Here is a 17,052-nt window from a genome sequence, read left to right on the forward strand (position 1 = left end):
GGCGCAATCTTGGCTCACTGCAACCTTCGCCTCCCAAGTTAAAGCAATTCTCCTGCCTCAGCCTCCTGGATAGCTGGGATTACAGGTGCATGCCAACATGCCCAGCTAATTTTTTTTTTTTTTTTTTTTTGAGACAGTTTCGCTCTTGTTACCCAGGCTGGAGTGCAATGGTGCGATCTTGGCTCACTGCAACCTCCTGGGTTCAGGCAATTCTCCTGCTTCAGCCTCCTGAGTAGCTGGGATTACTAGCACGCACCACCATGCCCAGCTAATTTTTTATATTTTTAGTAGAGACGGGGTTTCACCATGTTGACCAGAATGGTCTCGATCTCTTGACCTCGTGATCCACCCGCCTCGGCCTCCCAAAATGCTGGGATTACAGGCATAAGCCACCACACCTGGCCTGCCCAGCTAATTTTTATATTTTTGGTAGAGATAGGGTTTCACCATGTTGGTCAGGCTGGTCTCGAACTTCTGACCTCAGGTGATCCACCCTCCTGTGGCTCTGAAAGTGCTGAGATTACAGGTGTGAGCCACCGCGCCTGTCCCACGGTGCCATTTAATCCTCAGAAATGACTGCTTTTCTTCTTACAGCTGGGAGTACATATGTAAGAGCAGTATGCTGTCGAAGCCTCTTCAGTAGGAGGTTGGCATAACTTGGCTCCACCAATGTGGTCCCAAAGCAAACTGATGCAGACAGGCAGACCAGTCACATACCCTGCCAGCTCCGTGCCACTATCTGTCCTGTCTCTGCCAGGCCTCATTAGGATTACCCAGCATTTGAAATTCTGCTAGATCTTAGAAACAGTAAGAAAGTAGGCCAAGGATTTTAGAAAAATAGAAAATTTTAATCTTTACATAAAACATGTCCAGACCCCTAATTGTTTTTAAAAAGTTTTTCCTCCTCTCCAACTCTGTAGAGCATAGTAAGTCTTGGCTTACACTGACCTGATATATAAAATATCTTCCTCTGTGCACTTTTCCTTTCAGCCTCAGGCTTTTTGCTGATCTGCTTACAACAGAAGCAGCTCAGCTTTCCTCTGGGAGCACCAATTTGAAAGCCCCCCAGCCCGAAACCCTAGAGTCCACTCTCCCCCTCTGGGTCACAGAACTTCATTCTCTCCTGCTCTGTAACCCAAGGACCCTACAGCCTCTTGAGGCCCAACACCCAGGCTCTTCCTTGCAGAAGAGCTAAGGAGACCAGCTGCAGCGTCATAATAAGCCCTCGGGGTTTGTTGAGCCCCCACACATCCTTCTGCAACCACCTGGCCCACTTGCTTCAACCACATTCCATTTGGAACGTGTGTCTTTAAGGCACCAAGTGATGTCAAGAATTGGCTGTTTCTTTGAATCCAGCAATCCAAGTTCCTATCTCAGTGAGACCTCAAAAAAAAAAAAAAAGGATTGGCTCTGCTTCTTATGTAAGGCCTGCCTTTTACATACCAGTTGTGTGTTAATGACTGCTGGACACCAGTCCACACCCCCTCAAATACCTCACAGTTCTAAACGGGGTGCTCCTACAGGTCCCAGGGTCCTGTTAGTGGAAGAAAGGCAGCTCCAGGAAGTCTCTGTGTAGCCTTCATGACAGAAAGTAGTTAATCCTCTGGGAAATGGACTTGCAGCCCTGGGAAGAAAATAGCTGTTCCTCCTTGGGGACATACACCATCATCTGGGCGATTTCATCCAGTGTCTCTTCCGTATACAGGAGCTCCTGGCTCAGGAAGGCATCCCGCGCACACAGCCTGACGTGACGGTACTCCAGTGGCAGGAAGGGGATGAAGCAGTCAATCAGGTTTTCCCTCACAAGACGGCTGTGGCCAAAGCCATTGTCTGAAATCAAGATCAGAGTTACATGGAGTCTGAGCTGGGGCTGAACCTAGCTGAATTTGGGGGTGAGGGGAGGGGCGTTGCTGTTTGTTTTTTTTTTAAACAGCGTCTTGCTCTGTGACCCAGGCTGGAGTGCAGTGGTGCTATCTTGGCTTCTTGCACCCTCCACCTCCTGGTTTCAGGGGATCCTCCCATCCTAGCCTCTGAGTACTGGGACCACAGACGTACACCATCACACCCAGCTAATTTTATTTTTATTTTTTGAGACTGAGTCTTGCTTTGTCGCCAGGCTGGAGTGCAGTGGCGTGATCTTTGCTCAATGAAACCTATGTCTTTTGGGTTCAAGCAATTCTTGTGCCTCAGCCTCCCAGATTACAGGCACCTGTCATCACACCCAGCTAATTTTTTTATTTTTTTTATTTTTTATTTTTTTTATTTTATTTTTTTTGAGACGGAGTTTCGCTCTTGTTACCCAGGCTGGAGTGCAATGGCACGATCTCGGCTCACCGCAACCTCCGCCTCCTGGGTTCAGGCAATTCTCCTGCCTCAGCCTCCTGACTAGCTGGGATTACAGGCAAGCGCCACCATGCCCAGCTACTTTTTTGTGTTTTTAGTAGAGACGGGGTTTCACCATGTTGACCAGGATGGTCTCGATCGCTCGACCTCGTGATCCACCCGCCTCGGCCTCCCAAAGTGCTGGGATTACAGGCTTGAGCCACCGCGCCCGGCAATTTTTTTATTTTTATCAGCAACAAGGTTTCACCACGTTGGCCAGGATGATGGTCTCGATCTCCTGACCTCGTGATCCACCCACCTTGGCCTCCCCAGGTGCTGGCATTACAGGCGTGAGACACGGTGGCACCTGAACAACTTTTGTATTTTTGGTGGAGAAGCGGTTTCACCATGTTGGCCAGGCTGGTCTCGAACTCCTAGACTCAAGTGATCTGCCTGCCTCAGCCTCCCAAAGTGCTGGGACTACAGGTGTGAGCCACCACGCCTGGCCCCAGCTGGGTTTTAAGGTGTTCCCAAACCGAAGGGCTGGGCAAGGTTGGGTCTCATCTGTCAACTCCAGGAGTGCTGTCTGCAGTGTGTGTCAAGAACCCGGCTGCAGGCCGGGCGCGGTGGCTCAAGCCTGTAATCCCAGCACTTTGGGAGGCTGAGGTGGGCGGATCACGAGGTCAAGAGATCGAGACCATCCTGGTCAACATGGTGAAACCCCGTCTCTACTAAAAATACAAAAAATGCGGCCAGGCGTGGTGGCTCAAGCCTGTAATCCCAGCACTTTGGGTGGCTGAGGCGGGTGGATCACGAGGTCGAGAGATCGAGACCATCCTGGTCAACATGGTGAAACCCCGTCTCTACTAAAAATACAAAAAATTAGCTGGGCATGGTGGCGCGTGCCTGTAATCCCAGCTACTCAGGAGGCTGAGGCAGGAGAATTGCCTGAACCCAGGAGGCGGAGGTTGCAGTGAGCCGAGATCGCGCCATTGCACTCCAGCCTGGGTAACAAGAGTGACACTCTGTCTCAAAAAAAAAAAAAAAAAAAAATACAAAAAATTAGCTGGGCATGGTGGGGCGTGCCTGTAATCCCAGCTACTCGGGAGGCTGAGGTAGGAGAATTGCCTGAACCCAGGAGGCGGAGGTTGCGGTGAGCCGAGATCACGCCATTGCACTCCAGCCTGGGTAACAAGAGCAAAACTCCGTCTCCAAAAAAAAAAGAACCAGGCTGTGTCTCCTTTAGGTAAAGTCTCCCAGTGAGACTCTTCGGGCTACTGCAAACTACTCTCCAAGCATTTCCAGAAAAGGAGCTCAGGCTTTCATAGCACTTTCCCTATGCCTATGCAAGGTTGACGGTATGGGATGATCATAGTCTGCCCTCTGCGGTGCCAAGTACCCTATCTGCCTCATAAACACACTTTCCAACAAACACGTTAATTAACCCCAGCTGTGGCTCTCACCAGAGGCATTTTTGTGTGTGTGGCTGGGAGTCACTTACTTACCTATGGTTTCCACAATCTCCGCCTGGAGGTGGGGCTCCAAGTGTTCCATCGTAATTTCTTCCCGGGACCATCCATCCTTGAGCAACTTTAGGACCACCTCATTGATTATATCACCCCTGAGATTACTGAAGGAGACAAGAGCTTGTTAATCCATTTCTTTGTTACATGACCACTGAAGCCAATGCATGGGTACCTGGAAGAATGGAAGCTGACGGGTGTGAGCCTTCTCTCTCTTCCAGGAGACCTTGTCACAACTCAAAGGTCTGCACAGAAAAGACACTGTCCAGCTTGGCCCCCCAGTCTCTTGTTCCCTTTTGAGACACACCGAGACTGCTAGGTGCCGGGAACATAAAGACGGTAAGAAGTGGGTCTTCCCCTTACTTCTGTGGGGTCTGAGGGGCATCCGTGTATTCAGTTCCAGGACAGTGTGGAAAGTGTTAAGGGAGGAGTGCCCAAGTTCTAAGGACAAGTCTTCAGAGGGAAGATGAGGATTCTGAGCAAACAAAGACCAAGTAGTGATCATCAGACACTTGGCAGGGAAGGGATGGTTCAGGCTTGGATGTACCAGAGGGCTCGTGGGGTTCAGGGGCTTTAAGTTGCTTAGAGAAAGCGGAGGAGCAGAGGCATGAAAGGCTGGCCAAGGCTAGCGTGAGGAGGCCTGCCTGCCGTGTACATGGATTTGAGCTTAGGGACCATGGAGAAGGGAGGGAAAAGAGGGTAAGAATTAGTTATAGAGGCACAACCGAGAGACGCTGTAATTGATGGACATGAGAAGTGAACGGAGGTCATCCAAGAACACGTTAGCCTCAAGCTGCTTGCTGTCCCCCTTAACAGAGGTGGAACACAGAAGGGTGGAGAGGAAAGCTTGGTTTTACACAGGTTTGAATGGTTTTTGCTTGCCTGTGCTCTCTCTCAGGTTGTGGTATCACTGAGTAACTGGAATGATGGGTCTGAAGCACGGAAAGATTTGGGTTAGAGATAGGAGGGAGAAAGGGGATAAGGAGAGAGGATGCAATCGTAGGTCTGCCAGCAGGAAGCTGGGACCGAGGTAGTGGAGGCTTGAACCTGGGAGCACATCCTCCTCTGCCCGCCCCAGCCCAAACATCCTCTTCCCCCACCTCCCCTCCCTCGGCTGCAGCCTCAGCCAGCTCCACCAGCTCCTTAAACAAACCAAAGCCTTGCCCATCTCCACATCAATGCACTCACCCCTACCCATGCTCTTTTTGAAGACAGTCTCACTCTGTCACCCAGGTTAGAGTACAGTGGTATGATTTCAGCTCACTGCAGCCTCAACCTCCTCAGGCTCAGCTAATCCTCCCAGGTACATCCCATCATACCCAGCTTTTACTTTTGAGACATAGTTTCACTCTTGGTGCCCAGGCTGGAGTGTAAGGGCATGATGTCTGCTCACTGCAGCCTCTGCCTCCCAGATTCAAGAGATTCTCCTGCCTCAGCCTCCCAAGTAGCTGGGATTATAGGCACACACCACCATGCCAGGCTAATTCTGTATTTTTAGTAGATACAGGGTTTCACCATGTTGGCCAGGCTGGTCTCATACTCCTGACCTCAGGTGATCCACCTGCCTCAGCCTCCCAAAGTGCTGGGATGAAAGGCGTGCCCAGCCCTATTTTAATTTTTGTGTAGAGACAAGGTCTCAGTATTTTCCCCGGGCTGGTCTCCAACTCCTAGGCTCAAGTGATCCTCCCACCTCAGCCTCCCAAAGTATCGGGATGACAGGCACGAGCCATTGTGCCCGGCCTCCCTTACATTTTCCTCAGGTCCAGCAGAATGAGGGAGGGTCAAGGACAGGAAAAGCAGGTTAGGAGTGGAGATCCACTATCATCTCCATCTCTTTCCCTCCTCACCCAGCTCTGAAAGCCGCGTGACACCCACCGATATATTAACTCAACATCTTTGCTCATTTAGCCTATGACGGCCCCCTGTGCACCAGGCTCCGTGGGAACGCCTGGGAAATGAAGGGAGTGGTGTAGTGCCCTCCCTCCCTGCCTCAACCATTGGGTAGAGGCTGAGGCTAGGCAGGCATCCTTCCCTGCCACGCAGGTAAGCTCGGACTGCCAGATTGTCTAGCCAGGGGTAGATGCCAATGTGCCTTTCACAACCAGAATTTACAGGAAGACAGCTCCCCACTGGAGGAGCCCGGCAGGAACAAAGGTGCTCAAGATCAGCCGCTCAGCCAGGTTTCCTCCAACACCTGCCCATAGGGAAGCTGCTCACAAGACTCTTCCACTTTGACTCTGCCGCTGCTGCAGGAAGGCCTTCCAGGAGGGCCATCTATGCACACAGGAGCAGCCACACTTTCAACAGCTAAGGCAAAACCCTACTGCCACGGCGTTACTCCATCCTGCATTCCCCACAGGAGGCAGAGGCAGGTGGCACTGGCAGGGGCTGGAGAGCAGGATCCAGGGTGCTGTGAAGCCCATGCCATGGTACTCCCTCACCCAGCCCCAGGGGCACAGACTCCAGGGCCTTCTCCATTCGCCTGCCAGCTGCTTGAGAGCAGGACGCTGGCTTTGCACAAATCAGGCACTCAGCCTTTAGTAAATAAAAGGACATCTCTGTACCTGTGTCTGCACCATCTCCATCCTTCTCAATCTCTCCTGGTTTGTCCCATGTCCAAAGTCCCTTTTATTCCACCATTTTACAGGTTTTAGTCTCACCCACCAACCTGTAACTTGGGGCTCCTCTGTACGCACTGCCCCTCCAATCATTTTCAGGACCGCCACTCTGGCACCAGCGTTTTCTCTCTAGCCAGACACTCTTCCTCAATTCCCTTCCACAGGTCACTGCTAGCCTGGGTTACTGGGAAATCTGGAGGGGCTAGAGGGTACCTGTCTCCACCAGTCCTCTCCCCTGGCCAACATCTCACCTCACCAGCCCTTATCCCTAAGACCCCTTAAGTCTGGGGATTTAAGGCCTCGCCAGACACAACTGGTTGTCGCTGTTAACAAACCCCATGCTAACTGCTACGTGCTGCCTAAAGAACAGCCATAGACACATCATCTCTTTGAGCCTTAGTGTCCTCATTTAGAAAACAAGGACTGGACCAACCTAAGCTGTCCTCTCGTGAACCAACAGGCAGCCAACGGACCCACCGGGAGCTCCGCTTCCATGAGGAAGTTCTATTTGTGTCGTTCTGCAAGTTTTCAAAGTCCTTTCCATCCATCCTTTTCCTGACAACACCGCAAAGGAAACAGGCTTTAATCACCCTTGTCGCTTTACAGCTCCCATCGCACAGTTTGACGTTCCTGTCCTGCCGCGTGACCCCGTTCCTGCAGCCTTCTCTATTTGGCAGACACAGGCAAAGTAGTTAATGTTACTTTCCTGGTGCCCAGCCACTGGACCCCCGATTCCCTCGCCCAGGCAAAGGGAGCACCACACACACTCAACTCCCTGCTTCAGCTGCCACCAGAGGGAGGCCAGCAAAGCCACTAGCAACTCACTTCAAACAGCAGGTTTCGGATTTACTTCAGAATGAAACTGCTGCTCTTCACATAGTGTGACTTGGTCACTCTAGCAGTTTGAATCAGCTGTGCTTTTTTTTTTTTTTTAAGACTAGTCAAGTGCAGTAGTGAGAAGGGGGAAAGAACAGAACTAGGAGTTCCATCTGTAACTATGAACAAGCAACTGAGAGAACTCACTACCTTCGGACCAGCCTCAGCTGTGCTTTCCTTTTACATCCAAGAATCCTTACAAGGGATGATTAATTGAAGCACATTATAGAAATCAAATCCAGAGATTCCAATGTCAACAGTGTCCCCCGAGACATCGCCGGCCCACCTGAGAGCCTCAGAGGGTGAGTCTGCGCCCTGGACACCGGGGACGGACTACGTCAGCCCAGCCCATGGCTGGAGGGGGGACCTGGCTCTCCAAGGCTGGGCACAGGTCCATACCATAGCCGCTAGAACCCAAGGACACATCTTTCTCATTTTTCCTTCACATCCTTGTCACAGTTACATCCTCTTCCCTGAAGCTCAGAGACTCCTGGGGGACCTTCCCACCCTGCTGTGGCCTGGAGGAGTCTTGCAGGGCAGCTTTTCCAAAACCCCGCCCCAACTGCAACATGCCCACGATCACATGGCCTCGGACAGTCCACTGAGGCCGCGACATTAGGGGGAAGGACAGGCGGCTGGCCAGGGGCTGGAGGGTTCTGCCATGGGGTCGATGGCCAAAACACAACAAAGGCTAATGTCTGCCTAGAGACTGCAGGGTCACCGGGTCACATTACGCAATCATGGCCCAGGTGAGGTTTTCCAAGCTAAGAAGTGGGAGAATGTGCTTGCCTGGCACCACCTGAGGCCAGTAGACCCCCGTCGGGGAAAGGGAGGAGGTCGAGACACACACGAGAGATTCCTGCAGAAGGGAAAGGGAGGCCCAAGGCGGGGTCACCATGCTTCACCCTGTGCCGCGGGAAGGACTGGCTTCCACATCGGTGGGTCAGAGGGTCCCATGGACTCCCCCACCCAGGGCTCTGGTGCAGAAGCTATAGAGCGCCCAGGTGACTCCTCTGTTAAGGCTCGTCTGCATGGTGCAGCCTCCACCTGACTCACTGCAACAGGAGATACAAGCCTGGCTGCCTAAACAGTACAGAATCTGGGCATAAAAACTGATTTGAAGAACGGACTGTCCACACCTCCTCGTTCTGCCCACTCAAATCACACAAGAGGTTTCTCTCTCCTCTTAAAAATCACCCTGGGCACCCCGCATTCTAAGCCTCCACAGCTTTACCTACAGACCAGGAAGGGCTTCCAATCACCACACGGAAATTCCAACCCAGCAATAGTTTAAACCTGTTTCACTTCTTTTCTTTTGAGATGGAGTTTCGCTCTTGTTGCCCAGGCTAGAGTGCAATGGTGCTATCTCAGCTCACTGCAACCTCCGCCTCCTGGGTTCAAGTGATTCTCCTCCCTCCTGAGTAGCTGGGATTACAGGCATGCGCCACAGTACCCGGCTAATTTTTGTATTTTTTTTTTTTTTTTTTTTTTTTTTTTTTTTTGAGACGGAGTTTCGCTCTTGTTACCCAGGCTGGAGTGCAATGGCGCGATCTTGGCTCACCGCAACCTCCGCCTCCTGGGTTCAGGCAATTCTCCTGCCTCAGCCTCCTGAGTAGCTGGGATTACAGGCACGCACCACCACGCCCAGCTAGTTTTTTGTATTTTTAGTAGAGACGGGGTTTCACCATGTTGACCAGGATGGTCTTGATCTCTCGACCTCGTGATGCACCCGCCTCGGCCTCCCAAAGTGCTGGGATTACAGGCTTGAGCCACTGCGCCCGGCCAATTTTTGTATTTTTAGTAAAGACAGGGTTTTGACATGTCAGCTAGGCTGGTCTCGAGCTCCTGACCTCAGGATCCACCTGCCTCGGCCTCTCAAAATGCTGGGATTACAGGCATGAGCCACTGCGCCTGGCCCATTTCACTTCTAGTGAATCCACACTGAAGATCTGCCCTCCACTGCTCACCCCTTCACCTACCACACTCCCCAAGCTAGGATGAAAATCAGCACCCCCCACCCCCACCACCAACTTCCTCGTCCTGCACCCTGCAGCTTGGGAAAACTCCCCAGCAACCAAGTGCTGGCCTAAGGCAGGCGAGGGCGCAGTGGAGTTGGGAAGGGACCACTTGGTTTGACTTCTACCGAGGCTCAAGCTGTTGTGAAACCTTCAAATTGGGTCAACAAAGGCCCACACTCGACCTGTAACCGACACAGGACTTCCCCAGTTGGAGCCTCCACAAAAAGACGAGGTTGAACAAGTTATTTCTAGGTTGGCCTCCCACATAGACATATCGACAAGAGCAAAGGAGCTGCAGTGCAGTGATGAAGTGACTGGGTCCTGTGTAGCAGCATTACAACTGAACTACAGGTACTCAGAGGAAGCATGTTTCTCTCCACACATACACCCTGGATTTTAAGCCAGTGACAACTTCTCACGATCAGAGAAGAAACAGACCTTCCCAGGCTGCAGGAAGAAATGGCCATGTTCGACTTGATGGGAGACCATGCCATTCTCTAACCAGGCTTGCCTTGGGAATTTGTTTCCAAGAATCTGTCACCCAGATTGCAGTGCAGTGGCCTGATCTCGGCTCACTGCAACCCCTATCTCCTGAATTCAAGCGATTCTCCCACCTCAGCCTCCCGAGTAGCTAGGACTATAGGCAGAAGTCACCATGCCCCCATTTTTTTCTTTTTTGAGATGGAGTCTCACTGTCACCCAGGCTGGACTGCAGTGGCGCGACCTTAGCTCATGGGAACCTCCACCTCCCAGGCTCAGAAAATTCTCCTGCCCTAGCCTCCCAAGCAGCTGGGACTACGGGCTCACACCACCATGCCCAGCTAATTTTTGTATTTTTGGTACAGACCGGGTTTCACCATATTGGTCAGCCTGGTCTTGAACTCCTGACTTCGTGATCCACCCGTTTCGGCCTCCCAAAGTGCTGAGATTACAGGAGTCAGCCACTTGGCCCAGCCAAGTTTTCATATTTTTTGTAACGACGGGGTTTCACCATGTTGCCCAGGCTCGTCTCAAACTCCTGGACTCAAGGGACCTGCCCGCCTTGGCCTCCCAAAGTGCTGGGATTACAAGCATGAGCCATCACAGCTGGCTGCTTTCTGTACTGGAGTTTGTGCTGGTTTTTCTTGAGGAAAAGGTTCTGAACCTGGGGACGCGTGGAAGCCTCCACTGCCAGCTAGTATCTTCCCGTCCCCCAGCCCCCTTGACCACGGTTCCGCAGAACCCACCTCAGAAACAGAAAGATAGTCCACGGAGACTCGGCCCTGTCATCCTCAGGGGCCCGACGTTCTAAGTGTGGCCCAAGGACCTCCAGCAGCCCTGGGTGCAGCTTCTCAGCCTCGTCGAAGATGAACAGGGTCTGATGGCAGAGCTGCTGCGTCTCCCGGATCTGGCCCTTCAGCTGCTCCTGCAAGGGATATAGGGAGCAGCTGGGGAACTGGCCACGCCCTCCACCTCCAGCCTTGCAGGCTCGGTTCCCCTGGGCATGTGCAATGGACCCCCCCTTGGGGCGGGGTTTCACCCCTGGGAACCTATCAAATCCAAGTTGTGGGGGCAGGCCTAGGATATTTGCATCTGATCAGCTTCCCAGGTGATTCTCATGCACGCTGAGCGTTGAAAGCTAAACACAGTGGAGCCAGCCTGCCCTGAACTCCCAGGTGCAGAGCGCCCACTGGCAGCCTGGCTGGGCTGAGATCTCAGGGGAGCAAGCCTGCTGAAGGACTGTCTGGGCCCAACTAACCTTCGACTTGGCTCCCGAAAGGGGCTGTGGCGGGTTCCTTGCCCCAGGCAAGAGAGTAAACCCTCAAGTGAAAAGATGGTTCTTTGCAATGTTCATCAAAACAGGCAAGGAATATATTATTTAGAGCCAGCTCCCACCCCAGGGCCCACACTCCCTGTCGACTGGGTGCACCCGTGTGGGGGAAGGCTCGCGGTGTAAGGGTGTGCCATGCCAGTTTTCATAGCGGGGATGCTGAGGTCACAGCAGTTTTGCCACAGTCTAAGCCAGATAGCTCTTCCTGGAAAGGCCTAGCTCACCCTGCCCCTGCCCTGTAAAGCCATATGGAAATTGCCAGGAGACGGGGGCAAGTCTCTGTCCTTTAATGCTGACAGAATCTTCCCAGGTGAGCACATGCCAAATATTAGAGCAGAAAGCCAAAGCCAGGCGCAGTCCTCTCTGTCAGGCTCAACGGGGTTCGGTCCTCTGGCAGTATGTTTTCAATACCACATGTCTGAATTAGAAGAAACCCAAAATAGCAAAATAGCCAAGGACATTTCTGCCCACCCACTCGCTGGTATATAACCAGCCCAAACGGGAAGACATGGAAAATCCGTAAGATAGGACAGGCCTGTTTTCTAAAACGACAGGATACGCAATTTGGTGTCCAACGCAGTCACAATGACATAAAGAGCGTGGACAAAGGTTCACACCAAAGGCAGCACATAAAATGCGAACTCTCCTTAGCTGCCATGGGTGTGTCCATTCGGAGAGCCTGAGAGGTTTTGCTTTTCTGTTTTTTGTTTTGTTTTGAGTTGGAGTCTTGCTCTGTTGCCCAGGCTGGAGGGCAGTGGCACCTCGGCTCACCGCAACCTCCGCCTCCCGGGCTCAAGCGATTCTCCTGCCTCAGCCTCCTGAGTAGCTGGGACTACAGGCGAGTGCCACCACCCCCGACTAATTTTTGTATTTTTAGTACAGACGGTGTTTCACTATGTTGGCCAGGCTGGTCTTGAACTCCTGATCTCATGATTCACCCACCTCGGACTCCCAGAGTACTGGGATTACAGGCGTGAGCCACAGCTCCTGGCCCCTGCCTCTCTCTGTTCTACACTGCCTGTGACATTTCACTACTTCCCCAACAAAAATCAACATGCAGCGTCCGGCCTCTTGAGGGTGGCTGTTCAGGGGACAGAGCAGGGAGTGGTGTTTGGAACGCCAGTCACCTCCAGATGCTCACGGACTCTGTGAAGAGTGGACCGAGTGAGTGGCTCTGTTTGTAACAGGTTCTGCCACCTGTCCCCACCTCACCAGGTTTCTCTAGAGCCTACTACCTTGCAAGGAAGGGCTGGCATGAGGGTCCCCCCACCCCCCTGCTGAGCACAGAGGCCTCTGTGCCCTAGTGGGCCTTACCTTGTACAGGTCCACATATTTGGAGTGAGGAAAGTGGATCGTGGCAATGAACATCCTGACACAGTCGCTCCTCAGCCCGTCCCGATAAAGGTTCTCTGCCAGCATCCTCGCCACGAAGTTCTTCCCTGTGCCAGACCAGCCGTGGAACGACAGAGCAAGGGCCTTGTCTGGCTGGGGCGTCTCTAGGTAGCCCCTCACTGTACTCAGAACCAGCTGCCGGACCAAATGCTGGCCATGCAGCCGCACGTTCAGGTCCCACTCTAAGCCTAAGGGCAGGAAAGAGGCAGTCACAGTGAGAGGCACACACAGGCCCATGCCCCACATCAGCCAGCAGCCCAGAAACCAAGCCACTCTGAATCTCTCTCAGGTGGGATCAGTTACTCCTCCTGTTTGGCCTTAGAGTAAGAAGCCAGAGGACAGATCTTGCTGTAGAAGAGATTCAAGGATTACTTTCTTTTTTTTTCTTTTTTCAGATGGAGTCTCGCTCTGTCACCCAGGCTGGAGTGTAATGGCACAATCTTGGCTCACCGCAACCTCCACCTGCCGGGTTCAAGCGATTCTCCTGCCTGAGCCTCCTGAGTAGCTGGGATTACAGGCACCCGCGACCACGCCTGGCTGATTTTTGTATTTTTAGCAGAGACGAGGTTTCACCATATTGCCCAGGCTGGTCTCAAATTCTGGACCGCAGGTGATCTGCCCACCTTGGCCTCCCAAAGTGCTGGGATTACAGGCATGAGCCACCACACCCGGCCCAGATGGGACTCAGGGAGAGGGTGGTATCACCCTTCCTGTGGATCCTGCAGATACCCAGAACAGTTGGCACAGAGGTCTGGGGAGGAACCCTGTCCCCCACGTCCTGAGGCTGCTCCCATCATGTGGTTTCAGGGCTCCATTTTATGGAGAAGCCTGATGTTATTCATTCTCATTCAATTCGGCCAACACTTGTTGAGAGCAGCTCCAGGCTGCAAAGTTCTCTGCTAGGCCTAACTTCCCCTCAGCCAGGAGGCTGCAGGATTTGGAAACGGGGCCACCAGGAGCCGTGCTGGAAACAGGGAGGGTGTGCTGCCAGCTGTGGGTGACATCCTGACCATTCCAAGTTCAGGACCAATTGGTCGAACACCTCAGGCCAGCCCAGGGTAGGTATTCTGGAGCCTCCGGAGGTCAAGGTCTATGATAAAACATTGAGGGTATCACACATTGGTCCAAAAGTAGTAGGAACATAGAAGAAAATTAATGTTTGCTGCTTTTATTTTCCCCTCTGTATTCAGAACTGGGCTAAGTGTTTTTATATTGAGTCTTCACAATTCTGCAAGGCAGGCATTATTCTTCCCATTTAAAGCTGAGGAAACTGGCTGGGTGCAGTGGCTCATGCCTGTAATCCCAGCACTTTGGGAGGCTGAGACTGGGGGAATCACTTGAGGCCAGGAGTTCAAGACCAGCCTGGCCAACATGGTGAAACCCCATCTTCTACTAAAAATACAAAAATGAGCAGGGTGTGGCGGCATGTGCCTGTAGTCTCAGCTACTCAGGAGGCTGAGGCAGGAGAATCGCTTGAGCCTGGGAGGCAGAGGTTTCAGTAAGCCAAGATCATGCCACTGCAATCCAGCCTGGGCCACAGAGAGACTCAGTCTCAAAAATAAATAAATTAAATAAATAAAAAGGTCGGGCGCGGTGGCTCAAGCCTGTAATCCCAGCACTTTGGGAGGCTGAGGCGGGTGGATCACGAGGTCAAGAGATCAAGACCATCCTGGTCAACATGGTGAAACCCCGTCTCTACTAAAAATACAAAAAAATCAGCTGGGCATGGTGGCGCGTGCCTGTAATCCCAGCTACTCAGGAGGCTGAGGCAGGAGAATTGCCTGAACCCAGGAGGCGGAGGTTGCGGTGAGCCGAGATCGCGCCATTGCACTCCAGCCTGGGTAACAGGAGCGAAACTCCGTCTCAAAATAAATAAATAAAATAAATAAATAAAGCTGAGGACACTGATGCTTGGGAAGGACTCCTCAGTTTGCCAGCAAGGCAGAGGCAAGACGAGGAATCCAGTGGAGGCCTCCAATTCCCTGGCCACAGCAATTTGTAGAACAACAGGCATGTTGAGGGCAGAAAGTAACTTGCTAATTGACACTTAGGGTCTTATCCAAGTCAGCGATGATCCAGATTCAGACTTCCTGACCTATGCGGTCCAGTCTTGTGTCCTGAGCCAGACTGTGTCCCTAACACACTGTGTTATTGGCATTTTGGCCAATTAAGTGACCTAAATATCTAGGGTGGGCCCCATTTATGGAGACTGAAGGAGCTGGGGTTGGGAGAACTCTAGGCAAGAAACTGCTCCTAAGAATAAGAGAGGAAGCTTTTGCAAATATCAGAATAGGCTTCAGAACTTGGGGCCAAAGATCACCCTGTGAGTGAAAATGCCAATCAACTGCAGTATGCAAATCAAGCCACCCAAAGTAATTAGAAAATACTAGGAAGGGAGGTCGGTAAGTCTTGACTCACAGGCAGCTGGGAGCGGGAGAATGCACAGGCTTATTTCCCTGTGATGGTGAGGATGAATTAGTTATAATCAGAAACAGTCTCTTCTTTCTCTCAGGGTGTGGAGCTGCAGAGGCCTCCCTACCAATCCCAGATAAGCCAGGAAAGGAGTGCTGCATCACCCAGACATTTGGCAGCTAAGGGTCAGAAAGGGACACTTTTAATCACAACCCACAATTTCCAACCGGTTCTCTCACTGGATACATCCAGCCCCCTCTGAGAGGTCGACGTTTAGAGCAAGACAAGGTGTTCTGGGCCTGACTCTCCTTAAGATCGAAGATGTTGGATTATGAGTTAATCCCTGCAAAACTCTTAGCACAGTGCCTGATCTGTATAATAGATATTAGCTATTCTCTTCTTGGAGAGGCTCTCAGGGCTCAGACCGATATGACCAGGGGTGGGTGATAAGTGAGCAGAGGAAACGCTGTTTAGACAGGGAACACATGGTGGTAATGAGGGGCCTCTTCGACAGCTGGCAGTGCTTCCTCCTCCCAGCTCAGCTGAGTATCACTTGTTCATGGCATTCCCATGGATCCTCAAGATCCACGAAACAGCTCAGTTTGCCTGGGGTATTAAGCTAGAGGCTCAAATCCCCGAGTCCCATCTTGACTCAAGTATTTGGTACTCCAAAACTTCAGTCGGACTGTGGCAGTTCCTGCTTGCGGGGAGGCTGGGCAGGATGCCGAAAGGTCCCTTGCATCTAACCATTTCGCGTGGACAGCCTCCCTCCCCACAGATTCCCAGCCCCTTAAAGCCAAGCGGGGACCAACCTGTAAAGTTGTTGGAGATCCTGCAATCCCCACTGGGGCAGCAGTCTCGGAAGCTGCAGTACCACGTGGTCAGGAGATCCAGGTACCGCTGGCCCAACAGGGGAAGGCACCACCCTGGAAAAGGAGGAGCCGTGAGACCGAGAGACCATCCGGTGTGCGACGGAGATGCGGCAACCTTGCCACACGATTCGTCAGGGGCAGAGCGACACCCAGAACTCAGATCCCAGCGCCCAGCCCGGGCTCGGCCTACTGTCGGCCCTCGAGCCCTACGTCCGCAAGCAGCAGGGGAGAAAGCAGTCACCAGGCGTGTCCACAGCGGACGTTCCCTGGAGCTGTCAGGAGCAGCACCTTCGGATGACGCCAGGGGGCGCCGGGAGGCGGCACGGGCGGCGCGCACCAGTCTGGAAGGAGCGGGGATGGCGGGGACGGCGGGGATGGCGGGGACGGCGGGGATGGCGGGGATGGCGGGGGCGGCGGGGGCGGCGGGGGCGGCGGGGGCGGGCCGCCGGGCTCCAGCGGGTGTGCCGAGGCCGCGGGTGGGGCAGGGCGGTGTTGGGCTCCCGGCTCCGCGGAGGCTGCCGCGCCCACAGCCGGTACCCGGGGCCGCGCGGAGCGGGACTGCGGGCCGAGACGTCGCCCGGGACAGGAGCGAGGTGACCACAGCCGCGCCCGGTGGGCACCCTGCTCCGCAGCGAATGGCGGCCGCGGGCACGGGATCTTACCCGGGGCCCTCTCCGCTCCCTCCTCGGCCTCGTCACAGTCGTCGGGCCACACCTGGCGGCTGAAGAGCGTCCAGTACCGCTTGGAGAGGACGGCGGCCGCCCTCAGCTGCTCCTTCAGGCGCTGGAAGCCCGGCCAGGCCCAGGCCGAGCGCGGCTCGTCGGTCTCCTCCCACGGCCTCGAAGCGCCGCTGGGCTCGGGCGCGCCCGGGAGCGGCAGCAGCAGCAGCAAGACAAAGAGCCAGAGCGGGCGCCACGGGCCGCGCAGCATGGCCGGCCCCGGGCTGCAGGCCCCTCCGGCCGCCGGGCTCGCCGGCTCCACTTCCGGCCGGGGGTGGGGGATTGCGGGCGGGGGGCGGCCGCGAGCCCGGGATTGGTGTTGCTGTGGCGACCGGAGGGCTGGGCAGAGCGCGCTCTGGCGGCCTCCGCACACGTGACCCGGGCGGGAGCCTGAAACCCTGGCGGCCCGGCGCAACTAACCGGCTGCCCGGAAGCAGTTTATCCTGGGTCGTGACTGGTTGCAAAGGAGGTGAAATCAGGCTTCGACATG

The 17,052-nt window shown here is 53.7% G+C and overlaps 1 protein-coding gene across 2 annotated transcripts; it reads right to left on the reverse strand.

The window, feature by feature from the left end:
- Nucleotides 1–827: 827 nt before the first annotated feature.
- On the reverse strand, nt 828–16,834 carry TOR3A (torsin family 3 member A). 2 transcript variants are annotated; one of them, XM_039459933.2, is made up of 6 exons: nt 16,506–16,833; nt 15,784–15,897; nt 12,482–12,747; nt 10,584–10,762; nt 3,828–3,952; nt 828–1,830 (listed from the first exon to the last, which is right to left on the reverse strand). In XM_039459933.2, the coding sequence occupies exons 1-6, from the start codon at nt 16,771–16,773 to the stop codon at nt 1,580–1,582; spliced, it is 1,203 nt and encodes a 400-aa protein (XP_039315867.1). In that variant the 5' UTR covers nt 16,774–16,833; the 3' UTR covers nt 828–1,579. The 2 variants fall into 2 exon arrangements, with proteins under 2 accessions (XP_039315867.1, XP_074246302.1); XM_074390201.1 differs by lacking the exon at nt 828–1,830 and having other exon boundaries at nt 3,862–7,018; nt 16,506–16,834.
- Between the last annotated feature and the right edge of the window lie 218 nt (nt 16,835–17,052).

This window comes from Saimiri boliviensis, chromosome 19 (assembly GCF_048565385.1).
Source record: "Saimiri boliviensis isolate mSaiBol1 chromosome 19, mSaiBol1.pri, whole genome shotgun sequence".
NCBI lineage: Eukaryota > Metazoa > Chordata > Mammalia > Primates > Cebidae > Saimiri > Saimiri boliviensis.

Bases quoted from the DNA above. Each gene is read 5' to 3' on its own strand.
- TOR3A (XM_039459933.2), bottom strand. From the start codon at position 16,773: ATGCTGCGCGGCCCGTGGCGCCCGCTCTGGCTCTTTGTCTTGCTGCTG. The intron at 15,898-16,505 runs GTAAGATCCCGT...CTCCTTTTCCAG, and splicing joins GGGAGCGGAGAGGGCCCCGG to GGTGGTGCCTTCCCCTGTTG. The intron at 12,748-15,783 runs GTTGGTCCCCGC...TCCTGCCCTTAG, and splicing joins GATCTCCAACAACTTTACAG to GCTTAGAGTGGGACCTGAAC.